The sequence below is a fragment of the Lytechinus variegatus genome, chromosome 11, assembly GCF_018143015.1.
Source record: "Lytechinus variegatus isolate NC3 chromosome 11, Lvar_3.0, whole genome shotgun sequence".
NCBI lineage: Eukaryota > Metazoa > Echinodermata > Echinoidea > Temnopleuroida > Toxopneustidae > Lytechinus > Lytechinus variegatus.
The window spans coordinates 11,175,913-11,202,184 of NC_054750.1; the positions used below are offsets into that span (position 1 = coordinate 11,175,913).

The 26,272-nt window shown below is 35.8% G+C and overlaps 1 protein-coding gene across 1 annotated transcript; it reads right to left on the minus strand.

The window, feature by feature from the left end:
- Positions 1 to 682: 682 nt before the first annotated feature.
- LOC121424316 (DNA repair endonuclease XPF-like) lies at positions 683 to 26,272 on the minus strand. Its single transcript, XM_041619950.1, has 24 exons — positions 26,114 to 26,272; positions 24,220 to 24,316; positions 23,751 to 23,833; positions 22,686 to 22,808; positions 21,527 to 21,697; positions 20,965 to 21,004; positions 20,046 to 20,159; positions 18,807 to 18,902; positions 18,420 to 18,475; positions 17,911 to 17,964; positions 17,189 to 17,258; positions 16,516 to 16,618; positions 15,944 to 16,021; positions 14,705 to 14,856; positions 13,195 to 13,374; positions 10,923 to 11,059; positions 10,162 to 10,255; positions 9,324 to 9,461; positions 8,313 to 8,447; positions 7,681 to 7,767; positions 6,754 to 6,927; positions 5,856 to 5,996; positions 3,647 to 3,813; positions 683 to 1,855 (listed from the first exon to the last, which is right to left on the minus strand). Exons 1-24 carry the CDS (start codon positions 26,185 to 26,187, stop codon positions 1,597 to 1,599), a joined length of 2,823 nt encoding a protein of 940 aa, XP_041475884.1. The 5' UTR covers positions 26,188 to 26,272; the 3' UTR covers positions 683 to 1,596.

Consider the following 26,272-nt stretch of genomic DNA (forward strand, 5'->3'; position numbering starts at 1 on the left):
AATGCCACAGTGCTAATCCGATGCTAATCCCCTGTGCCAGCCACAAAACCCCCCTGTGCCACATTGATTTTGGGATCGCAAGTCGTATTCACTCCTTTCAATAGTCATGATTACAATTGCTTGTAACTCTAACGATTAGTTTATCCACAAAATATTGCGTAGTAAAGTTGTAGGAAATTTCATACTCCTTATAATGGTGTCCTCATATGGATTGGTTATTATCTTCACCGCTAAAATATGAGTTGTATCAAGTAGTTCCATTTTGTGGAGTGTTTTGTATGGATAAAAAAACCTAGGTCTCTTCCCTCTCAGAGGCGGAGCCATATCTTTTTAAAAATTTAGAAATACTCGAAAAAGTCGAATGTAAACCGCGTGAGTAAGTTGATCTGTCAGAAAGCAGAGTTCGCACCTCACACAATAGTGCTAATTACGGTGTGCATGCGATGCGCAATACAATGCAAAACGGCGTAACAATGATTGTAATTCCGAATGTGCGCAGTCATGCACGAAGCAGGCGAGGGTAGGAAACAATGCAAGCACAAAGCAATCAATAGTAGGCGTGCGAGCACGAGTGTGGCATGTTATAGTAGGATACGTAGCGTGCACGAAGCACTCAATGAGTTAAATCTCTACTGAAATTGGGGAACAATGTACAAATGACATTGCAATTCTGAGAAAAATGCTTACTGATTTGTCTTTATTGCAAAAATAAGCATAAAAATTATATACACAATCTCCACATAAATTCATTTTATATTCAATTTCATGCCCTACAATGATCAAAATATTTACAAATATATTTCCAATTTGTTAGCTGTCTGCAAATTACCGTAGATTGTATGTGCAAGACACAACACAGCATCTGTAATCATACATTTCTGGAATAGATTTCTCAGTAAACATACTGTACATTGCCTAATCAACTTGTTGCAAAACAAGCCTCTGTGAGCAACCCCCCCCCCCCATTCCTACATTTTGAGCCTTAAAGTTGCACAGCATCTGCAAATCTTTAATGCAGAATAATGAAGGATTTCTTCAAATTTCAACTTATTGCGATGAATATTTGTGAGGTGATGTATAAAACAAATGTGTTATACATCGTAATTAACAACGCTGGATTTGACTTGCTCGCAAGGATTGAGTAAGAAATCACTCAAAATTATCTGTGTGATAGTAAAAATTTGCATTTGATGAAAGGAAAGAGATACAGTTGAGTTGATGAAGCAAAACCATGTTGAACAGATCAATCACTCGTCAAAGATGATAAATACTCCTCCAGTCATAAGAAATAAATTAACTCCCTCCATTCGGAAATGATCTCGCCTCCCCCCTCCTGCTTTTAAACACCATTTCCAATCCTGAATCAAACCCTACTCTCCGAAGAAATTGGCAGTTTTCCAACGTTCAAGGATCTCATCTCCCACGCCCGCCCCTCCTCTTCCTCTCCCGCCCCCACCAAACCCCCTACAACCCTTCCCAAACTTTCCACTGCCAGCAAACTTCCCCCCCCCTGGTCTGCCGGTGGACCCCTCTGTGTCCCCTCCTTGTGGAGGCACTCCCAGAGGTATTTGTCTTTTTCCCTGATTGTCAAAAATCTCACCTCCCACGCCCCACCCCTCCTCTTCCCCTACCGCCCCCACCAAACCCCCTACCACCCTTCCCAAACCTGCCCCTCCCAGCAAACTTCCCTCCCCCTCCTGGTCTGCTGGTGGAACCCTCTGCCTCCCCTCCTCCTTCCTTGTGGAGGAAATCCCAGAGGAACTTGGCATTGCCCTGGTGGGCAAGGATCTCGGCTAGTCGTTCCTGAGAGAGTGAAACAAGTTCAGTGATGTCAGCAACGTTCCTCATGATCCTCCTGTAACACAAAGACATTAAAAAAATCAACCAATAAATATTCAATAATCTGAAATTAAAGTATTAAAGATTATTAATAAAAAGGGGGTGGGGGGGGGTTACATAAAGATTGAAGTAGTTATAAATCACTCTTAAATTCCAAATTGTGTGCAGTATACAGTGCGTATCAAAAAAAAGTTTACACTTTGAAAAAGCCCTGGGAATTAAAAAATATACAACATGTGGGTAATTTTGTCACTTGTAATTATGGGTTTGGGTCTCATCTATCCAATGAAGGTAAAAGTTTTGTCAGAACGTTACACTTGAGTGAGCACTGTCCATTTTTGTAAAGCTCGCAGAAATCTGTTTGCGCAGAAATGCTTGTTTTCACGCTGTGTCAAGGGGAAAGGGCAAAATCAAACTTACCCTGCAATGCATTTCTCATAAATTTCCCAAGCACTTTTAGCCAATTGAAATAAAACGGATACATTCAAGCATTTTGTAACAATTTTGCCGCCCAAATTTGAGATTTCAACACTTAGTAAGCACAACCTTTACTCTTTTTGTGCCAGCTGGATCCGAGGACATAACTGAATCTGAACAAAAGTTTATATCACACATCTCCAGCATTTTTCACTAAGTTTTTATCATTCAAAGTTGGTTTACATTTCATTTTCATTTAATACTTGTTTCTCTACACTTTTCCCAAGCTTGGCAATGATTAACAAAATAAAAATCAAGCCTAAGCCATTTCATGTAAATCACAGCTCAGTGTAAAGCAAATGTCGTCACCATGGACTTGGTGTGTGGGGGAGTGGGATGGGGCGCAATGCACTCGTCGAAGTGTTTTGGGCAAGGAAACAAGTTTAAAAGGGTAAAAGATATCTTCATATCACTTTTACTTGCTAATTTCCACGTGTTCTTCATGATTAAGGTCTACTTTTATTCGCATAACTATTTCAAAGTTCTGCGCAAATCATTTTTCACCAACTTTTCAAAAGTAAGTGGTGCTCACTCAAGCGGAAATATTTTTCAACAGTTATATCGTCATTTGCTTAAATGGATCTGTACCAATGCTAAAATGTGGAAAAATCGTCAGGATATTACAAATATATAATTTTACAGGATTTTTTCTAAGTGTAAACTTTTTTTTGATACGCACTGTATAACATGTATGCATCACTTAGATATCACGCTCTGATGATGCGCTGTTGTGCATCTCAAAATTAATCATTAAGATTATGCTTTCAATATACTGTGTGCATGCTTAAGACTGGTTAAGTTCATGTCACATTTAAATCTTTGTGATACACTCCCCAATTCTGCATCATAAGGCTGCTGTACAGTGTGTCCCAGAAAAATAAAACTGAGCATTATTGATCATTTATCATAACGTTATCACAAATACAACAGACACATCACCTATAGTTGTTAAGTTTAGAATATCCTCATACTTATATCAGGTGAAAGTCGAGATTCTAAGCTTTACATTGATAGGTAATGTGTCTATTGCATTTGATATCTAATCATGGTAAAATCATTAGTAGTTCTCAGTTTCATTTTTTTGGAACACACTGTAAATTTACAAATATGGGCCCATTTAAGAGACACTCCGGATAAACTTGGATTTTGCCTATAACAGGGAAATGCCAATGGTCCTAACAACTTCATAATGCAAAGTTGTCACAACACAAAGACATAAAAAAGCAACAGCACATCACTTTGTCACCGAAATGAAAAGGCGCTATATCAAATGACCTTGGGATTGGATTGGAATTAAATATTTTCTGTGTCACAGTTTCTCCAAACTTACCAGCAGTTCTTGATATTGATGCCTGGTAGTTTGAGGAGCATATCATAAGGGCCATGGTTGTACATCTGTTTGGTAAGAGGGGAGGATTCATCGCCCCCTTCTCCTGCTCCTTCTTCTTCAACAGTGATACTAGCTGCCACGGCTGCATCAGGCTCGGACCTACCGATCTGAAGTTGAGAGATACAATTTTTGGTATTATCATTGTATAAGTGTATTTCATTGTTTGGCAAGTAAAAAGGGTGATATGGCCAATATTATTAAAAAGACTGTTTAAAGTTAGAGGAAAATTGCAAAGTTCAGATGTTGCATTATTTAGTCTTGGGATTTCAAGAACTCCAAGGAAAAACAGGTATTGCTTGCTGTCATTGAATCAATGAAGAACTGTACAGAAAAAGAGTACCCTGTTATGCAAGCTTTCCTATTATCCCTTCAGAAGGCATTCACTTTTGTACACATTTGATGAAAGTGTAGATCTGAAACTTTTTTTTGCTGATGTCAGACATTGTATATGCTGCACTGATTAAGGAATTTCAGGAAGAGCGTAAAGTTAAAAAAGAGCTCAACAAACTAGAGGATATGAGACTGTGATTTTGATTATTCATCTTCATTGCTGGAGGTATCAGTATTGGGTTAATTATTGAGAAATTGAAAAACCAACAGTCAACAAAACCACAGAATGGCTTCAGGAAATGAAGCAACTTTTTCAGACAGAGTCTTCAAAAGAGAAGATGGAAGAAATGAGAAAGCAAGAAGTAGAGCTGCAATACAAGTATGATATATAAAAAGAAGAAAGCTCAAAGAATATTGTTGAAATGTATGATGAATACAACAAGGTATTTACTTTCACAACTCAAAAATGAGTCCATGAGTTGCTCTCACAAAAACAGAATAGGCAATGTCATCTGTGAGGTCCTTAAATTGGCAGGAAAAACTGCCAATTGGCTTCCAAGTATTAAAGTCGACGGTATGAACCATAAACTTACGACGACTACTGATTGCTCAGACAAACTTAACAGAGGAAATGTCGGGTAAAAAGGCAACAACCATAGAAACGGACGAGACTTCCAAATATGGCAGGAAGTATGGGGCCTATGCCATCCATGATGAAAGTGGAAGGCCCTTTCTGGTAGGTCTTGGAGACCTTGCACCGAATCGGGAAAGGACACTTTATAGATGTTTTTAAACATATTCTGAATATATATTTTATTCTTCTGTTTTTCACTTTATCTCTCTTGACGCTTTTCTATAATCTGTACTTTTGATCTCTTTCTCAGTATATTGCTCCATCCTTGTGTTCTTCTTGTTTATTGCTATCTTGTCTTATTCCAGGCTACCTTGCCTGCAGGCCCTTTTAGGTGTACCTCACAAGCCTTGTACTTTAGAACACAACTATATTTTCTTTCTATTGTGATGTTTAGTTAATTTTACTATATTTCTATTTACCATTATCTGTGATGAGCTACGATCATTATGTACATTGTAATTGAAATGTTATTTTGTATTTAGGTTGTTTCTATGAGCCTATTTTGATTGGCTTGTGAAATAAAGATGAAATGAAATAGATACAACTTTAAAATAGTAATAACTGTATGGGCAGTAGAATTTTGAAAGTGCTTTCTTATGACACTGATTGACCAAGCAATGACAATGTGTCAGTATTTGTCATATTATATTTGTCAGCTTATAGTGGCAACCCCTGCAACCTTCTAATAATCGACGTTTTAATAGAAAATGCATTATTTTTTTTGGATGTTTTGCTTGTCAGTTATATGTATATTATTATTGTATTTTCTTTGTTAATATGTTCATGAAAAAGTGTTGCAGAAACCAATAAATGAAAAATGAAAAAATGAAATATTTAGAGGATATGATTTGGAAGGGCATATTCATTCTGAATTATGCTGTTGCTGGCTTTCCATAGTTGGTTTTAATTGGATCAATCTCACTTCTTTGTAGGAACACGGCCAAGTATCATGTCTCTATACTGCAGGAAATAAGGTGTAATGCAAGTTGAATGCATACCCTAAAATGTTAGGTTAAAATCATACATCACATCTACAAACATAACTTAGGGAAAAACATAGGTGGGATGGGGGAGAGGATACAAAATTGTGAGAAATAGACAAGCAAACTTTGATAGATCTTGAAGATGTGCATTCTGAAGGACAACGGAAGAGAATAATATGAAGTTGTGAGTTTCTACATGTACCTTGAGTTCTTCGAAGAGTTCTGCTGTAGCATGAGGACTTGGACACCAGAGGATGCGAAGCTTTGGAAAGTGAAGCGTTAGTAAGGTCAACTTGGATGATAGATTCTGGTAGGAGATCTCATTAGACATGGTAGACTGAGTCTGATGTTTAAAAAAAAATAGATAGAATCTGTTATAATATATTTCACTACAAGTACCCGACAACATCTCACTAGCAAAACTTGCTATTTCAATAGAGTCTTTATACCAAGCAAATGTACAGCTCTGTTATATGTCTTACTTGGTTAAGGGAATTAATTAATTGATTAATTCATTCTAAAGTACTTAAAGACAAAGATGAAATGACATCTTCTAAGTACTGTTAATCACACACAAATGGGAATTTTATATAGTGAAATAAAAAGAAAATACTGTTGAAAATAAATGTATACGGCAATACATATGTGGCAGTAGATTCAAATAAGCATCCCTGAAAAGTTACATGGTTTATATTGAACATGTAAAGCCTTGTGACAGCATTCAATTGTAAAAGCTCATTCTGTAATCTGTGATACAATGCAAAACAAGTAATTTGAAAGTTTATTGAAAAAATTCAAAAATTCATATCTGTCACATAAATCCAAGATGTGCATTTGACTCAAGCTAAATTACAATGATTTAAAAAATGGCTTTGTATTACAACGAAGGGTTCATTCTGCACCTAATTCTGTAACCATTTACAAAATGCATGAAAATAATAAAAAAAAATCAAACTTAATGTTTAAAGATTTAACATTAAAATTTCATCATGATAGTAATAGAAGATATGCCTTGAATTCAAGAAAAATACAAATGATTTTGAATGATTTCAAATCATACTAATTTTCTAAAAGTAAGATTGAAGTATGTGAACACATACCTGGAGAGCAAATGATTTATTTGGATTGAATTCAATGAGTAGTACGGGTCTCTTGTAGAATCTAGTCATAGAAAGAGCCTGGTTGTAGAGTCTACCACTAGCCAACGAACCAATCAGATCACTGATACTCTTACGCTCTACACAGATGTCGGGGGTTAAGATGTAGTCTCCAACCTGGAAGTAAAAAAGGGAAACAAATTTCAAGTTCTTTTCACAACCTAGCAATGGTAAAGATTTAGGGCTTGTTGTTATGAAAATGAGAGAGTTTTTGCGCAATTGTGACAGGGATGGATTCAACAAGACAGAAAATCTATTGTAAAAATCTTTCACAACAAAGCCGTCGTCGATAATTGGTGAATCAAAACAGAAGTTCCCTCCAGGTGGGTGTTTCATAAAGCTGTTCGTAAGTTACGCACGACTGGAACATGTTCTTAGGTCATAACTCAATTACATAGAGATATCTCATAGCATAAGAAAGGATCACCAGTCATGCGTAAAGTCATTCGTATCTTACGAACAGCTTTATGAAACACCCACCTGGACTCTGGACAACTGACATATTTGCAATTTTTTAACAGCTCAGAATCTTAAGATGATCAGCTGTCCTGGTTCACCAGCTTTTTTTACAAAGACTTCAAGGATGTCCAACATATAAAATTAAAATCCTGGTTTTCTTTTCTAGATATTTTTTCATTTTATCGAAATGCATTTCAGAGAAATGGTTATCAAATCAATTCTAATAGATAGAAACTCACCGACATCTGACTACATGATCAAAGTGTGATGATGAGACTAAAAGAATGAAAAAATATATGTTGATAATTTTAACTGAAGAAGAAAATAAAGAATGACTAGTAATTTTGAAAAAGAAATGTTTTTAGGTCAATTCTGAAGAACTATGAGATGATTGAGATCGAATATACATACCTCTAAAGTGACTGGTTCGATGTCAATGCCTCTCTTATGAATCAACGATGGTAACTCACTCCGGAACTCTCTCATATCAACAATCACCTGAAATAAACAACAAATATTTTTCATTAACAAGTTTTATGAAAAAATAAATCCCACTGGTTGAAATTTTTTCTGACTTATGATTTTCATTACATATCGAAAATGCGATCTTAAACACATAAGAGTAATGCCAAAAATTTGTTTACAAACATTTTGCAGGGCTTAATGATTTCATAAAAATCCATATTGCTGTGAAACATGTTATCTTATTTGCATATAATGAAGCATGAGCTCAAGCAGCAAATTAAGCAGGTTTTAAGTATTTTAAATATAATCCTTTCACAAAGACCTAATGATTAATATATACCAACCTTTTTTAACTTATATTTGAGTGAAAGTATCGCACTAATATCTAAATGAACTATTAAACCATGTATATATCACTAGATGAAAATCGGACATAGCACTACAATAAGAAAATTCTAATCTCATTTCTTGATTTAGTTTGGATAAAATGCTAAATGTGAAAACACTAACCCTTTTCTTCCAATTTCTTTTTATAATGGCCATATGTTGAGCTTAATGCAAAATTTGAGCAAACCAACCTTTTTCTGGCCTTGCGTCACCATCGCCTGACCCCCAGCATTCCTAGAACTGGTTGCCGATGGTAATGATGGGTCACGTGACAGCTGACTGGAGGTGTCATCCTTCCCATCTATATCAGCAGGAAGTACCATAGTCTGAAAAAAATTATAACAATAAATGAAACAATAATATGCAACATTTACAAAGCTTTTAATATGATGTTTCTAAGTGCTGCTTACACATGGCTACCCTGATCATGTGCTTGAGCATTCAAGGAATTCTTCCGACTGGGTACCCATTTACTACACCTGGGTGGAGAGTGGTAAATGAAGTAAATGAAAACCTTTCCCTAGAATGACATAATGAATAATATAGGATTTGTATAGCGCATATATCAACCTTTTTAGGTGCTCAAGAAGCTCCTATATTACCCAAGCTAGCTAGTACACCGATTCCGGTGCTCACAGCGGTTTGAGGAATTACTTCCTACTGGTACCCATTCACCTCGCCTGGATTGAGTGCAGCACAATGTGGGTAAATTTCTTGTTGAAGGAAAACATGCCACAGCTTGGACCTGAACCCATGTCCCTAAGGTTAAAAGACAAGAGTTGTAACCACTTGACCACAATGCCCCTACCAAGAAGGGAAGTGCTGCAATGGGATCTGAACCTAAGATCTTGAGATTAAATGTCTGGAGATTTATCTTTCTTCTATTATTCATAGCAAATAATAACATACCAATTCATAATTTGGAATTCATTGTATACTCCTATTCTTCTCATTTCACAACACAATGATTTTTTGGACAGAGTTTTGCAGCAAAATTATGTTTTAAATAATAATTTGTATTTGGTAAATGAGTTGGCAACTGCCACTTCACACCAAAGTGTGGTCGAAGTTAACCCAGGGTCAACAAAACCATGACTATGAGAATGCCCCCAAAACAGGGTTTTATATGACCAGCAGTGGTTAAACATCTTACTGTTCAATTTGTGCTAATCCAAGAATAATAGAAGAGAACTTGAACTCACAGACTTCTCTTTGATGAGATTCTCGAAGGCACTTTTCTCCTGCCTGAGTGAGGTGAGGTACTTCTGTTCTTCTGTGGATCCAGAGTAGATGAGGAAGTAAACTCGGAGAGGATGGTCGGGTCTGCATGCCTTGAATACCTGTATAAATAATCAACATATGTTTTAAATAATAATTCAATATTTATATATTAAATTTTCATGTCTTTTAGCCTGAATAATGTTCATTATATTTTCAAAGTGGATCATTTTTATATGATGGGGTGTGCACACACACAAACAGTCACTGAATTGGCCTAACACAAATAGATAATGAGTAAAGTTTAATGACACGTCATAGTTTTGAGATAAAGATATAGGTAGTTTTATCAAATAACAAGGATCCACATCTTACAAAATAAATAACAAATTTCATTTTGCCAAGCCATAAGAATAATTTCCTGAATCTGTCACCTATGAAACAATCCAACTGTGATAACTGTATAATTTAAGTCAACAATACCCCAAACACAGCCAAAGTTCATTGACCTTGGTTATGTAACATGAAACTCACTCAGGACATTTACTGATAGATTACTCTTATGTCTAAGTTTCATGAACTAGGTCAATATACTTTTTAGGTTATGATGACATTTCAAAAACTTAACCTTAGGTTAAGATTTCAATATAGACGACGCCATTGTCGCCGCCACCATTGGAAAAGCGGCGCCTATAGTTGCTATGCAAGCGAGACAGAAATTAAATACAGTTTCCTGTCTGGAATAAATTTCATGGGATATCAATATATTAGTAACAGGAATGGTATTGTACAGAAGTAGACATGGGTAGATTCTTTACTCACTTCTAACTGTCTGACAAACTGGATCTCGGCATCATAAAGGATTACATATCTTGGTTTCAGTTCATGTAGTGTCTTCGTTAAACTATAAGGATCTCTGAAATGATAGGAAACAAAGAGAGATATGGATGTTTACTACCTTTACATCAGCCAAACACTCATGTTCTCCTACCTCCTGAAAATGTCAGGAAATGACAGAGAAAGAAAATAAACAGTGTGTGATATTTTGTGCTACATACTGTCCCTAAACTAAAGGCCAGGGCCTGTATTCCATAAATGAGGTAAGCATGCTTAAGCAGGGGTGTGAGTGGTCACAAATGAAAAGATCGGAAAAATCTGAAGTGTTGAAAAAGTCTGAAATAGAAAAAGCTCCCATACTTTTTGTACAGACGAAAATAAAAAATAAGCTGAGAAAAAAAAAATCTGAAATCAGCTAAAAATCTGAACTCTCACACCCCTGTTAAGTAAAGAAATCCAAGCATTTTGTCTTATTTTCTGCCACAGTCAAATTTCTTAGCCAAAACGGGTATTCCATACCTCCAGCCGTGAGGGGTGTGGTCTTACCTGCAAACATGGAGGGGGGGGGGGAGGGTGTATCATAGCGAGGGGTGTGGTCTTACCTACAACCATGGAGTGGGGGGGGGTGTATCATAGCGAGGGGTGTGGTCTTACCTACAACCATGGAGGGGGTGTATCACCGTGAGGGGTGTGGTCTTACCTACAACCATGGAGGGGGTGTATCACCGTGAGGGGTGTGGTCTTACCTACAACCATGGAGGGGGTGTATCACCGTGAGGGGTGTGGTCTCTACATCATAGTACGCTTCTACTGATGATATCCCTATCTCCTCATCAACATCTATTGATCTGGTGCTTGGTAACCTCACTCTCTGGGAATCATCCTGGGAGAAAGAATATCAAAGTAGATGAAACAGGGAAAGTGGAAAAAAACCATGCTGCAACAAACAAAGTACCTTCATTCAGCAATAAATTGATTCACACTGTACTAAACTCGGTTACACTTCGTAATTCCGAAACACGAAAATTGCCTATACCTCGATGTTCGTTAATCCGAAAATGTGAAAGGGTTTTAATACGAACATTTGTCGTGTTATTCTGAAGGTTCGATAATCCGAAAACGAAATAAGGTTTGATGTTCCGAAAGTTCGTTAATCCGAAAACAAAATAAGGTTCGTTATTCCAAAGATTTGTTAGTCCGAAAAAGAAACAAGGTTCGTTAATCATTTCGTTTTCGGACTAACGAACCTTCCCAATTACGAACCTTCGGAAATACGGACCTTCGGAATAACGAACCTTCGGAATAACGAAGCTTTGGAATTACGAATGTATGCGGCTGCACTCAACCCAGGTGATATAAATAGGAACCCTGTAGTATTGATTCCTTGAATGCACTGAGCGCCGCTGACAATTAAGTAGCTTAAGCTAAAGCCGAGGTAATAATAGTTGTGCTTTGTATCCTCTGGTAAAAATCACTATACAGTGCGTATAAAAAAAAACGGGACAGATTTGAAAAGTCTATAAAATTTTTGTTTCAAATTATGATCTCTATATTTTGGTGTCAAAAGATGCTCTGGGGTCTTATCCTTCAAATGTTATTAAAAAAAATTAGTTTCGTTCACGCTTGAGCGAACACGGAATGTTTTTGTCTGGGGTTAAAAAGGAGGCTTGCGCCAAAATGTCATCAAATGATAAACATGATGATCGGACTTCTTGCTTATCAGCAGACTTCCTCTTAATCTTCACATTATCTTTGCCATAATTTTTGTATTATGCGGTCAAAATTCATTTCCAAATCTACTTATTTGCTCAAATATTTCTGTTGTTGTTCCTTTTTTAATATCCTGTTTTAGCATTGAATTTTCCTTCTTTAGCTTAGGCAAGAACAATTTTTTTAAACCGAAGTATGAGAGAACTTTTTTTTTTCAAATCCTTTCATTGTGTGCTACAAAGGTTATGGTGCTTGAACAGTGGCATACTGATGGGTTGGGGCTCGGGGTGCTCGCTTCCCCCCCCAAAAAAAAAAAAAAATCATGACCAAGAAAAAAAAGTGGAAAGAAAATAACAGAAAACATGGAAAGTGAAATATGATATCGCTTTCTGAATATTATGTCAAAATCGCAAAATTAGATATTTTAATGAAATGGTGGAAATTTTTTTGCTTGCTCGCTTCACAACTTTTTAATACATTTTACTCGATCTGCCATATCTTGCTCCTTCAAAATTGACTCAATAAACCATAATGGTTTATTGAGTCAATTTTGAAGGAGCAACGATTGCCATTGAAAGACATGGGTCCTTTCCTGTTTGCCCTGTCAAGCACATAATTAAACTTGGTGAATGATTCAATAACCCCTTGAAAATAGGATTCATGTCTTTTATAGGTACCATAACATGATTTGTTTCACATAATAAAAGGATTTGAAAAATTACAAATTCTCCCAATTAATAATGAAAATCTTCCTACTTGGGTTGACAAAAAGTCTTATTTTCTTACTTACATGTATGAAGGAAAATTCAAAGGTAAAAGAAGTTTAAATGAAAAACAAAATAATTCAGGTAAATAAATAAAATTGTAATGAAAATTGACAGTATGATTCGAAAATTATGGCAAAGACAATGAAAAGATTAAGAGAAAGTGTGCTGATTAGCCAAAAGCCTTATTGTCAAATTTCTAATTTCTGCCATTTTGGCGCAAGCCTCTTTTTGAACCCCCGACAAAAACTTCCCGTGTTCGCTCAAGCATGAACAAAAAATATTTTTTAATATGACATTTCAAAGATAAGATCTCAGAGCATCTATTAACTTCAAAATATAGACATAATATTTTGAAACAATTTTTTGATAGACTTTTCAAAACTGTCCCGTTTTTTTTGATACGCACTGTATAAATCCAGCTACGATAATGATTATCATTACCTAAAAACAATTAGAAAATATTATGTTAATTAAAGAAAAGAATTACTTCAGGTTGTGAATTTTTAACAATGAAGGAAGCAGTATTTCCTTTTTAATGTACCTCATCAGCTTCACCATCCTCATCCTGGCCATCTTGACCACCACCATATTTCCTTGATAGCTGGGTCAAAGTGACTACATCTTCTTGCTTCCTCTTGACCTTTCCCCCTCTTGACCTTTCACCTTTACCCCTTCCTCTTGCATCCTTGCCTCCTAAATTAGAACTTGATGTACCCGAAGCCTGATGATAAAAGGGTAATGAGCAGAGATGTAATTACAATTATATTAATAATTTGGTTATTCACAAAGTACTTAAGTCAGACACGGTATGGCCTGTATTCTGGACTCAGGGGGGCTATTTCATAAAGGTGTTCGTAAGTTACGGACTAGTGATCCTTTCTTCGGGTAAATAATTACTGCAAATTCTCACTGGAGTATTTAGCTTCTGAAAAACGGATCACCATTCACTGGTAAAGTTGCTCGTAACTTAAGAACAGCTTTGTCAAACACCCACCAGATTCAATTTATAAGCTCATCTCTAAATCATGTCACTAATAACTAATAATAACTGAATCAGTTTTTCTCGCCAGCATGATGACTGAGCAAAGTGAACATAAGATTTAAAATTAGAACAGATTTACGAATATTGCTCTGCATCATTATTAACACAGTCATCACATTTAGTCAGTTATTCCTGCACATGACATACATCCTAACTCCCTAGGGAGTGTTTAATAACAAGAAGTATAAGGAAAAATAATAAAATGAAGCACATTGTCAAGGCTTTTCAAGGTTTAGTACAAATGGAAGCTTGTCCTTGGGTCTGTTTTACACATCATGTTATGACTAGACCGATGATTGTTGGACACCACAAATTAGCTTGAAAATGATCTTCACAAAAAATATAAGATAGAACAAACTTCATGGATACATTATATGCAGAAGTTCAGTTTGACATTCATAGCCAACATTTTAGTGCACTGTTATTTCCATGATTTGTGACTTATTCAGGACATTTAAAAGTTCTTCATGAATTTGGATAGGATTTCTATGAGCACCAACTGCAAACTATAGATGTGGAAATTTTAGTGATGTTTGAATTGTAAAATCTGCAAAAAATAACTTCCAACTCATTGAGCATAATTGAGGAATGATTTTGATGCATTTTGAAGAGGGGGGGGGGATAATATAAATGGTCAGGCTTAATCTGTTGGCAAGGGGGAAATTTTCTTTATCATGCCCTCATCTGACTGACCATACATTGCCCCCCCCACCAAAAAAAAAAAAATTTTTTTTCTAGCAGAACCCAAATATACAAATGTATTGTTTTTGTGAGAAAATGTCAGATTTATGGTAAGGACCTGCTACAAAAATTGATCAACCCTCCTGTATTAGGCTTACGCGGGCAAAATAACCATTTTAAATAGGCCTTACAGGAACCAGGTAGTCTGTGTACAAAGTCCATTTGAACAAGAGACTTCAGTACTCAACAAGGTCATATAGTCTTTGGAGAGACTGATACGTTCTAAAATAATAAGTTTCAAACTAGGAGAGTTCCTGGAGACCTTTACCTGAGCAGCAGTAGCAGTGAAGGGCTGCCCTGCTCCTAGTGTTTTATAATATAGCCTCTGAAGCAAGGTATAGGAACCATCACACAGATACTCCCTTAGCTGAGCACACGTCCTATCATCACTGGCACAGATCAACACACGACCAGATGTATCTAAGATTCAAATCAATTCAATTTTATAATTGAATTTGATTCAACATTAATCCAAGCAGTTAAATTCAATTCAACTTCATTTCAATCAATTTGATTTTACTTTATTTCAATCAAATCAAATTAAATTTACTTCAATCAATTTAAATTTTGCCTTATTTCAGTTTAGATTCAACTGAACAATTGATCTCAATCAATTAAATTAATCATGAAAATACTAAATGTATATGCTGTTCAAAATAAGCAAGGGATTAAGAGTCTCTCAAAACTTTTGGTCAAGTTTGGTGAAGACTATCAAGCACCAGTTTTGCCTAGGACTGGACACAATATTCAACTGTTTTGACTACTAAAAGGTATTTGAGAATGTAATGCCACCTACCATTCTATAAAAGCGTTGCCCAAGTTTAATCTACGTTAGAGTCCCCAGTTATTTGATATATGGGAAACAAAAAAAAAATCTTTGAAAATATTGCTACAACAATACCACCTCAGGGGGATGACTTGGTAATGGGGATCACTCCCACATCCAAGAAAGTATAAGAACCATCTTTTTATAAAAAAAAAACACATTAGAATTAAAAAACATACCCACATAAATTGAAAAAAAAAAGTAATTGGAACAATTCGGTGGATTCACGGTAGGGTACGCCACCTATTGTTTACAGCGCACAGGCTGAAATACGCAATGCACTATGGGGAAAAGTCAATGTCTGTTTCTTACGCGCTCTGGTGCATGCATGTGATATGCTGCACTGACCGATGCGGCTCGGTCGGCTGGCATAAAATGATGCTGTCTACCAGGGTCCAGAGAAGGTGGGAGAGAAAATTGCCACATATTCATTCGCAACATTTAGATTGTTTTCGGTGAATTCTTCCTCCACTTTTGTGAACCATCAGTCACATTACAGTACACTAGCACTGTGCGCTGCCTGCGCACGATGGATGTCCACCCCGAAGTTATAAATTGGCCAGTACGCTGCAGCCAATGGAAGGCACACCGTATTGTTAATCCACCGAATCGGAGCTATGTGAAATCAAACAGTGAAATTCCAGTAAAATATCAAAATTCTAGAAGAGATTTGAAACATACCTCCTGTATTCTCCTGTCTGATTTCTTCCAAAACTTCCGATAACATCCTCCATTTGGGATTCTCTTCTAAAAGAAGCTCTGAGAGAAATCAATTAAATATGAAAATGTTCACAAATTTTAAATTTTCCAACAAAAGCAGTATAAGGGGTATATCAGAAAACTGGGAACTTTTTCTATGTAAAAATGCCAAAACTGATACAGAAATTGTGGTATGTTTAAGTTACATATGATTCATTAGAGAAAAACAATGAGGAAAAACAGAGTGGGGGAGACTCTAGAAAGAGAAAGAAAGTATGTCATGAGGGGCCCACTGGGAGAACAGTTCATAAGAGCTGAAGTGTCTATCCCTGAAATTTTAAGATATTATAATGTATTTTTATCATTATGGTTATCATTAATTCTAACACAAAAAAGAGAAGATAGAAGAAGAGATACAAAGAAAATCAAGAAGAAAAGAGGAGAATGAAAAGAAGACAATGAAGGAAGAAATTAATAAAATTGTAGCATTTGAAACATATTTGTGACTAAAATGCTATTTTAAAGAAATCTATTCCATGCAGAATAATATGTACCTCTCTCTGTTGGTTTGGTGTTTGGAGCAGTCTCCTTTTTATCCGTCTTCTGTTTCTTGTTTTTACTGTCAGTTGGGTCACCATAAATCCTCCTCTTAGCATGCTGTCAATTTTGCCAATATAAAAAATTAGTTTGTCAATTAAAACATACTTCTACGGCAATACTCAGCAGGATCCATAAGTCAGGATGTAGTGCTAAGGAAATATCTTGGGTGCTCATCGGCAGTGCATACTTGTTGGTGCTTTTAAAACATTGTGCTGTTTGTGCAAGTAAAAATCTAGTTCCTCGGTTTAGATGTTGGTTGGAAGTGTCCCCCCCCTGAAGATACATAGCGTTTCTTCATCCTGGGATAGCTTAGGAGCTGCTAGCCACTATGAAAAAGAGTGCTTACTGAAATAATGTATAAAATGTATTTAACATCTACAAATTATTTCTTAACTGGGCGTTGTGGCGTGCGCCTGTAATCCAAGCTGCAGGGAAGTTACAAATTGATGCAGAGGTTTGAGCCCTGGTCACGTCTTTCAGATGGTGACGTTAAAGGTCAAATATCTGATTGATACACGTCTGACAAAACTCAAATACACACACACAATTATTTCTTGACTATCAATACAATGGTTAAATGGTTATAAAATGGTTAAGACAGAGGTATGGGGTTAGGGTTTTTCTTACCACAAACATCATCTCAGCAGCTTCCAAGAATAACCAGCCGGTATTATTAGCCATAGCCCGCTCATTGCCTCTGTGAAGTATAAGCATAAATTGTTCTTTTACTTTTTTCTTGAAAATTATTCTATGAATTTTGAAAAATTATCTGTAGCTAAATATCAAATTTAGTTAGCTAGCTCCAGGATAGCTTGAATTTCAAGATCTACAAGATTAATCTTCATTTTCATTCTCCTGAAATTTAAGCATTATTTTAACCCCATTCCCTTTTCTATTTGATGTAGAAATCTCCATTGACTGACATGCAAGACATTTCTAGTAAATCATGAACTTAGAACATTTCTCTCATGAAAATATTCAATACGCACAAAAATTCATTATGAATGATTTAGATAAAATCAACAAAGTAGCTCAGAAATCCTTCTCCTTTTAATTGCTGCTTCTTGTTCCCACCATATTTTCCTATTACCCTGACTTCAGCTTGGACTGCTGTTTCCATCACTTGATGCATTCAAGGAATTAAACCCCCCTTTTCTTTTATCATCCTTCACAGGCTAATGGCTTAAATAACAATAATTTTACTGACATTTCTAGAGCATTTTTTCTAGAAATATATAAAGTGCATAATAAAGGCAAAAAGTAATAACAATGTAAAAATCATATTATACATAGATAAGAAAAAAAGTGAATTAAATGAAAATAATTTATTATTGAGTTCCCGATTTTACCTGAGAGTCTTGAGGAAGTTGTAGAATGTCACACAATCATATTGTGTCAAATAGCTGCAAGAAATTTTAAAAAAAATCTTAATATCAGTTGGCTTTAAAAATAGGCATGTCAAATACATATGGTTCAATGCAATCAGACCATACAAAAAAAAGTAAAGGTACATCTAGTTATAAACTGCCAACATTAAGAAACACAATCTGTCATGGAAATGTTATTACTCTTGTTCTCAGATCCAAGAATATACTATGCTCTCCTTCAGTGGCGGACCGTGACCCGGAGGAGACAACGCATTGGAGGGGCAATGTATTGTTGGTGAACAATGCTGTGCCCCTCCAATGCTTTGCCTCCTCCGGGTCATGGTCCGCCACTGCTCTCCTTTTCCACTTCACAAATATACATCATGTAAAAGTATATCATAAAGCATACACATAGTGTTGCAGTATATAGATTAATATCCTGACAAAATCAAATTCAATTTATACACAAATCCAAACATAATGATACTTACAACAATAACATCTGCAGAAGCTTTAAATCACTGACCAGCTGCTTCGTCTTCGATGACTGAGTGAAATTAAAAGGAAAATACTTTTGGTGAGTAGTTTTATCATGTTCAACGCGAAAAAAATAGACCATATTCCTTTACAAGGTCTCGGCTGTCGACTCATTAATGATGAAAAATGACAAGCCAGCAGTCTAATACACAATTTGCAAAAAGCAAAATCAATTACATGTACTCTCAAAATTTGCATTGCAATTATTCATGAATTAACCATGTTAATTTATCCAAGCAATCATTTTTGTTCAAGGAAAGTGTATTTAAACAATCCCCCAACCCATTTAGAACCATGGGAGCACTAAATCATTGCCAAGGGAGGGGAGTAATTACACTTACCAGGGTGTGCCAAATAGGATCCAGTTGTCTTCTAATTATAATGTCCAGAGATTTCTTTCCAATCGCATTCTCAACAGTCAGGTCATCAGAATCCAACTATTACAAGAGAGAAAAAAAAGAATAACATGAGGGGAATTATCAGAAGAGCATGCTTGCTGAAGTAGGTTTGACTATGTTCATAGGTCATAAGTGTCATAGAATAATGATAATAATATGCAACATTTATATGCTGCACACCATGCTGCATACTATTACCCTGTCTTTAGAAAAGGCTACCCTCATCATGTGCTCAAAGCATTCAAGGAATAACTTTCTACCAGGCCCCCATTTACTACATCTGGGTGGAGAGTGGCAATTGTCGATAAAAGCCTTGCCAAAGGACGCGAGTTCTGCAGTGGGTTTGACCTTGTGGTTCATAGTTCAGAGACTTATCCACTGAGCCACAACACCTCTACCTCATACATAAAGAAAGACTTTCTAACAATCAGAGAGATACACTGATGTTTCCATGTTTTGTAAATAGTTAACAAATTACATGGTTTCATCTGTTTAGTGATGGTTATTCCACTTAAAAGCCAAAGAACCAGGAAGGCTTGTAAGTAAACACTCATAGGATGAACAGCCATAGTTCCTGTCCAAGGGACCTAGCATTGAGGATTGACACCTTTGAATGAAAGGATACTACCTTGGTTTTGAACACAATAAACTGGGTCACATGATCACTGCTTAACACTCTAACACAGTGAACGATGCCATGAACTAATCAACCTTGTAGTAAGTTTGCTCCCCATTTTTTTCTCAATATTTACTTGAAGTTCATAAACCATTGAAGCCATGATAATGCAAAAGAGCATAGCTACTTTTCAAATGAACTAGAAATAAAAGAATAATAGTAATTATAGCAGGGCCCGCTGGGAGAACAGTTTTCGGAACTGAAGTGGCTACCCTGGGTAAATATGCCGCTATTATTATTATTAACAATTTTAGGGCAGTCCAAGATATAGGTAGTTGGACTAATATACTTCATAGAATTGCCTACTGTGCCTTCTTTTGACCTGGGTCCCGTTTCATAAATACATATACATGATTTCTATATCAAGTTCACTATCAGCCAATCAAATTGAAGGATTTCAATAACTTGAAACTGTTATTGTAAATTTCTTATCATAACAAGTTTTATGAAACAAGCCCTTGATCTTGTTCGTGAGAAAAAGAGGGTTGATATCAAGGATGACTTACTGATGGATTTCCCTGTTTGACCTCTTTGATACAAGCTCCTATGATATCAAGGATGGACATCTGAATGGATACCATAGCAGGGGTCATCGTCAGCTGAAGCTCTATCACATCAGGCTGGACAAGAACAGGGAAAATTGTTAATATACTTTTCTTATAGTAGTAGACTCCATTGTATAGTAAGCATAATTTATGAAGAAATGGAAATAGAGAAAGAGATTTACCAGTACACTATCTACAGAACAGACTAACAGTTTGCTTACAGGGCCAATACACTGAATGTGCTTAAGGTGCTCATATATCACTACAGCTCAACAACTTTACCAATCTCAGTGCTGTCAGTAGATAAAATATTTTTTTCTGTCGTACTTACATCATGGATTAGATCAGCTAATGTACATTTATGTCTTGCCAAATGGCAGATAAATACAGAGATTTCCAGAAAATTTGTCAAAATTTGCCCTTTTTGTCTCCTTGTTTCTAGTGTTGGTGTTGCATGTCTGTGGTCTATATTATGGTTGTTCCACTTTATATGTTTGTCATTTTGCCTCCGACGAAGATTCTGCTAGGATCGAAAGCTTGGGACCCTTTTGACTCTCTTGTCAAATATTTGGTAGAATATGAGATTAACAACTTAACATACACAAAGATCTTCCTTGTATAAATATAATATAGGGTATTTATATTGCGCACATATCCACCTTGTTAGGTGCTCAAGGCACTCCTATATTACCCGGCTAAGCTAGGCGTTCATAGCACACACAGCTTCTTGAGGAATTACTTCCTACCGGTACCCATTCACCTCACCTGGGTTGAGTGCAGCACATTGTGGATCAGTTTCTTGCTGAAGGAAATTACACCATGGCAAAATAATCTGTTACACTGAATAATTTGATGAATCTTTCTTATCAAAATACCATACCTTATGTTTGTCCATCAAGGCTTGTACTGAAGCATGAAACCTGAAGAAGTAAGAAGAATAGGAAATCCTTATAGTCATTTACAATGCTCACCATTTCAATAAACAGGATCAATATTCTTCAAGTGACCTGCTCATCAAAATTAATGGATTCAAAAGGGTACGATGGATCAACTCAGTTTCCAACTTCAATCACTGGGTCAAGACGTTACTGCTCTACTAACAAAGGAAATTGAGGTTGGCAATGCAGTAGTCAATATTTTGTGGTTAGCCTACGAGTCATATGTTCATTTTCGTGAGTACAAATGTTACATCATTCGAATCTCTGTTCAATGGAGGAAGTTCAAGGACAATACCTGGATCCCGTCTAACAAATTTCTGTGATAGATTAAAATCAATATCAAATTGCGATTGATCTAAATTTATGTAGATTAAGAGATAGGAATTTAAAATCAATTGCAAATGAGTTTAATACAAATCTATTGTAACTCTTTGTGAGATGGGGCCCCAGAAGTGCTTGAAGACCTCACCAACCAAAGAATGTTACAATCCTCAAGGATCTTACCTTGGCCAGAGGAACAGTTTCTTGACAAAGAGATTTCTCATGACCCTCTCCAGCTTACAAAGCCCCGCAGCAAAGGCTTGCGGTTGATCCGAGAATGCCTTGATGAAAGCTGTCTTGTTCTTCTGACGGCATAGACGCAGGATGAAAGCCTCCTGGCAAGAGTCTATGATCCTGAGATTCAAAGAAAATGACGAGGCTTTCACAATCTTAATCAATACACAGATGCCGTGGAATGGGGAGAGTGGGAGTGAAAATACAAAAAGAGAGACCTTCAGACCTTCCAGTAATTCATAAGACTTCATAAAGTTCCTTTTTTTGGTTCTAACCTCTGGGTATACAGCATTTTTAAAGGATTTTTGAATGAAACTGTACCTGAATCCCCAAAATGATTATTTAATCTCTAACATACAGAGGGCATCATCATCCAATGTTCACATATTTTTTGTCTCCATTATTGTAAATGTTACACTTTGCTGTTTCCTAGATCTGCTTTGGTATGGGTTCAACTCAGATTCTGGAAATTTTAGCCTCCACCTTGTTCTACATTGGTATGGTTACAGTTGAAATGAATTTACAAGTTTATTCCAGGGCTGCAATTCAAGCTCTTTGCAGTGATTTGTGTAACTGTGCCAAATACACTCTATATGTAGAAAGGTGCACAATCATGCAATAAAAAACAATACAGTGTAGTTCTCTTCCAAAAATATCTTTAAGGTAATAATAATAATAATAATAACAACAATAACAAAATATTTTTACCCAGGGTAGCCAATTCAGTTCCGAAAACTGTTCTCCCAGCGGGCCCTGCTATTATTATCACCCAAGCTAAGCTAGGCTACCTATTTAGGTGCACACAGCTTTTTGAGGAATTACTTCCTGCTGGTACCCAGAAGGTGAGATATCTGCCAGAATCGTGCACAATCTGTAAAATAATCAACTTTTTGTACATCTGATCCCACTTTCCCCATTCTTCATGCTGTGAATCACTTGATGTATGTTAAAAGAAGAGCATTATGTCCTTTCACATGCACCATAAAATGAAATGAAATCAGTTCAGTATGGTCATAATTACGAAAGTTTGGAAGTACATACTTTGTGGACTTTGCCAACAACAAATGAAATTGTCTTGTGTTGTAAATTTGAATGAAATAAATCTCACTTGTGAGCCTTGTTGACGATGACGCCTGTAATAAGGTGAGCGGCTAATCTCTGCGTGAGGAGATCAACAACAAGTATTCTGGATGATACAAACAACACGCCTCCCTGCATGTATACACCTTGCCTGCAGGAGATAAAAACAATATCAATTGTCAAAACAAAAATAATTTTTTTTTTTTAAAGAAACTCATTCAGGTACAAATGATGATGATGATGATTATAAAGATTATAACAAGACAATGATGATGAGGATGAGGATGATGAGGATAACGTTGATGGTGACGACATTGGTGTTTTGATGATGTTGATGATAATGAAGATGACAAAGATTTTAAACAACACATAATAACAAAATCTTCTTCAAAATAGAGCATCAACATCTACAGGGAATATGATATCCCTCTCAAGTAGATCAAGGAATGTGATATTTTTATGACCACTGAAAGAAGTTTTGTATAAACAAACCATGATATCTCATATGAAATCTTATTTTAAAATAAAAACAAATATACAGGCACTCCGTTAATATTGCTAGCTCATTTTTCATTTAAGAAAGTGGTTTGTTTTATCTTAATAGAAAAACACACCCATCAAACAGGTTTCAAATGCAATAACGTCAAAAGTAATTTTGGATAAATTTCGATTCAACAAACTTTTGAGCTCAAGGCCACTAAACTCAAATTCCACCTACAGAACTTGCATCGAGCTATAATGAGAAGCCAACTTTCCTTGATACCTTTTGGGTGTTACATAAAGCTGTTCGTAAGTTAACAGCGATTTTAAGAACAACTGGTGAACCTTTCTTACACACTAAACCATCGCCAAAGAACATTTAGGTGTATACCATTTACCATAAGAAAGGATCACCAGTCGTTCTTAAAGTGGCTCTTAACTTAATACAAACAGCTTTATGAAACACCCACCTGAGGCCCATTGCAGAAAGAGTTGCAATCAAACACAACTTTAAATATCAATTGCAACTTGATTTTTAACCAATCAAAAGCGCGCATTTGGGACTTTTTCCCTTTCTGCAGTGGGCTCCTGATATGGACCGATCACACCATACCTCTCGTTGGTTCCATACTCATTAGTGATGACCTTCGGGAGTGGTTTGACACCAGCCTTATCCAATTCATCAATAAGATAGTTCTAAAGAGAAAATAGGGGATATGGTGAATAATTATCAATACTAGTTTATAAACTTTGATTTAAAAAAATGAAATGATTGCAATAATACTTGATCCAATGGTAATGTCATGATTCTTCTTGCTGCAATTTCTACAACAAAGAGAGATTATCTGTACAAGACTTCTAAAAAGATAAATACTACAAAATCTGTCTGCCTTTAATTTAAAGACCATCTATAAAGAAGACAAGAAATGTGGTCTTTATGAGCAGGTGGTCTTTATGGAAAGGTTATATTCTAATAGATCTAGATTTATTGAAAGTTATTCGAGGGAAACAAACTTGTGTTTTGTAGTCCAAATTGGCTATAAGAAGTATTTCAAACATGACATTAATAAGAAAACACTTACCTCCTCATAATCAGTGGTGTTAATAACGAGGACCAAATTGCCCGGATCACAGTAAAGCTTGAGAAAATTCAGCATCAGACGAGAAATACCAAGTCCTCTGTTAAAAACAAATATCAAAGTTCAAACTGGGACCTCACTTAATTTCAGAACTACAAATTATTTAATTCCTTGATCGCTTTGTAATTTTCATTAAATGCAGTGAGACTTGTTTAAATGTCATATGGAGTTACTCTAGTAAATAAAACACAAAATATATTTACTAAATATCTTCTTCTTCCAGTCTGATACAGTCCGCCACTGGCGTATTATCGTACCTTAATGAACAACACTATATTGTATTGAATTGATGACTGATCCAGGATGACCAGACATCCCGTATTTCCAGGGATTGTCCCGTATTTTTCTCCTTTGTCCTGTCGTCCCAACAAACCCTTCCCGGGACGCCTATTTGTCCCATATTTCAGAATATTGAACAAAATGTAGTTAAAACATTTAAAAGTGACAAATTTTCATGTAAATTAGTAAATTTTGATTTTCTGGCTAACCCAATACATTGCAAACAAAATGCCCCCCCCCCCTGTGTGTGACAGGCAACTAGCTAGACATGTAGAATCAGAGCAGATTCTCAATGGTGGAAACAATTATAAGCTATTGTAAACAATGATAAGCAGTTTTCCACCAAAAAATCACAAAATCAGTGGGAAATTTTTATAATTATATTATGGATTCTCAGATTACTGATTTGGAGATGTAATCGGAGGAACAAGTTATTGAGTTTTTATAACTAGATCTAGTTGTTTCAGCTTTCGTTTTGAGTCTTGTTGTTGTGTATGATGCCGCAACGTTTCATCTAAGTTTTAAGTTTTACAATGTTTTATTTGAAATTTCTAAAACCTTTTCAAAAATATTTTTAAAAAACACCAAATATCCTAATGAATTTTGTTAGATGATTGGAATTTTGGGGTGTTTTTTGCTTGAATTTGAACCTTTTCCTCTTTCTTTCCTTTTTATTCTTCATCCTTCTATCCTTCCTGCTTGTACTTTTTTGTTCCATCTATCTTTATTTCCTACTTTTCGAACCTTTCTCTCTATTCATTTTTTTTTTCTTCTTTCTCTTACTTTCCTTCTTGATTGAATTTATTTTTTTATTTCCATACTTTCCTTTGCTTCCTTCTTCCCTCCCTTCATCTCCTTTTCGTTCTTCTCTCCTTCCATTATTTTCTTCTTTCTTAATTCTCGCCTTCTTCAATTCTAATTTCCTCACTCGCTTTCTTCCTTTCTTTCATTCTTTAGTTTATTTTTCCTTTTACTTCTTTTCCCTTATTCTTTCTTCCCCTCCCTTCCTGTTTCTCTTATTTCTTTATTTTTCTTTCTTTAAAAGAATGAAACATTTTTTTCTTTCATTTATTCTTTCGTTCCTCCTTTTTTCTCACTTTCTTTTTTCCCTTCTTTTATTTTTATCTTGCACACATTTATTCATCTTCACTTCCTTTCTTTCTATATTCATTTCAAAGAATGACGGAATCCTTTTTCTCTTTTTTTTAATTCTTTCTTTCATCCTTCTTTAAATCTAACGTTCTTTTGTCTTTTTCTTTCATGTTCCCCTTCATTCGTAATGTTTTCTTTTCAATTCATCTCTTTTCTTTCTCTCCTTCATTATTTCGGCCACCCTTCCTTCCAGTTCTTTATTTTTTTCACAACTCTAACACTGTGTAGCCTCAGTTCTTTGTAGATCTTTTTTGTGGATTGTCCCGTATTTCATTTTGTAAAATCTGGTCACCCTGTACCTGTATTGTTCATCGTCTGGAATCCTTTACATCCAACATATTTTATAACCATGTGGGACTGAAATAATGAATTTTCAATAAATGACTGAAAAATAAATCAGGCTTACCGCGCAACCACAAGTAATCCATCCTCGTGAAATGCATTCAGAAACATCTCATTTTCATACTCCAATAGTGACATAATGCCATCAACATTTACTGTCTTCAATAAAAAAATATTACTTTGTAATTTCAATTCTTTCCGACGATGAAGTAAACTTTCTATA

What these genes read in the sequence shown, in the direction of transcription:
- LOC121424316 (XM_041619950.1), bottom strand. Translation starts at nt 26,187, where the DNA reads ATGTCACTATTGGAGTATGAAAATGAGATGTTTCTGAATGCATTTCAC. An exon ending in CCTTGATGGACAAACATAAG is followed by an intron (nt 20,160 to 20,964) that starts GTATGGTATTTT and finishes GTTCTTGTCCAG; the next exon opens with CCTGATGTGATAGAGCTTCA. An exon ending in ATAAATCATTTGCTCTCCAG is followed by an intron (nt 5,997 to 6,753) that starts GTATGTGTTCAC and finishes TTTAAACATCAG; the next exon opens with ACTCAGTCTACCATGTCTAA.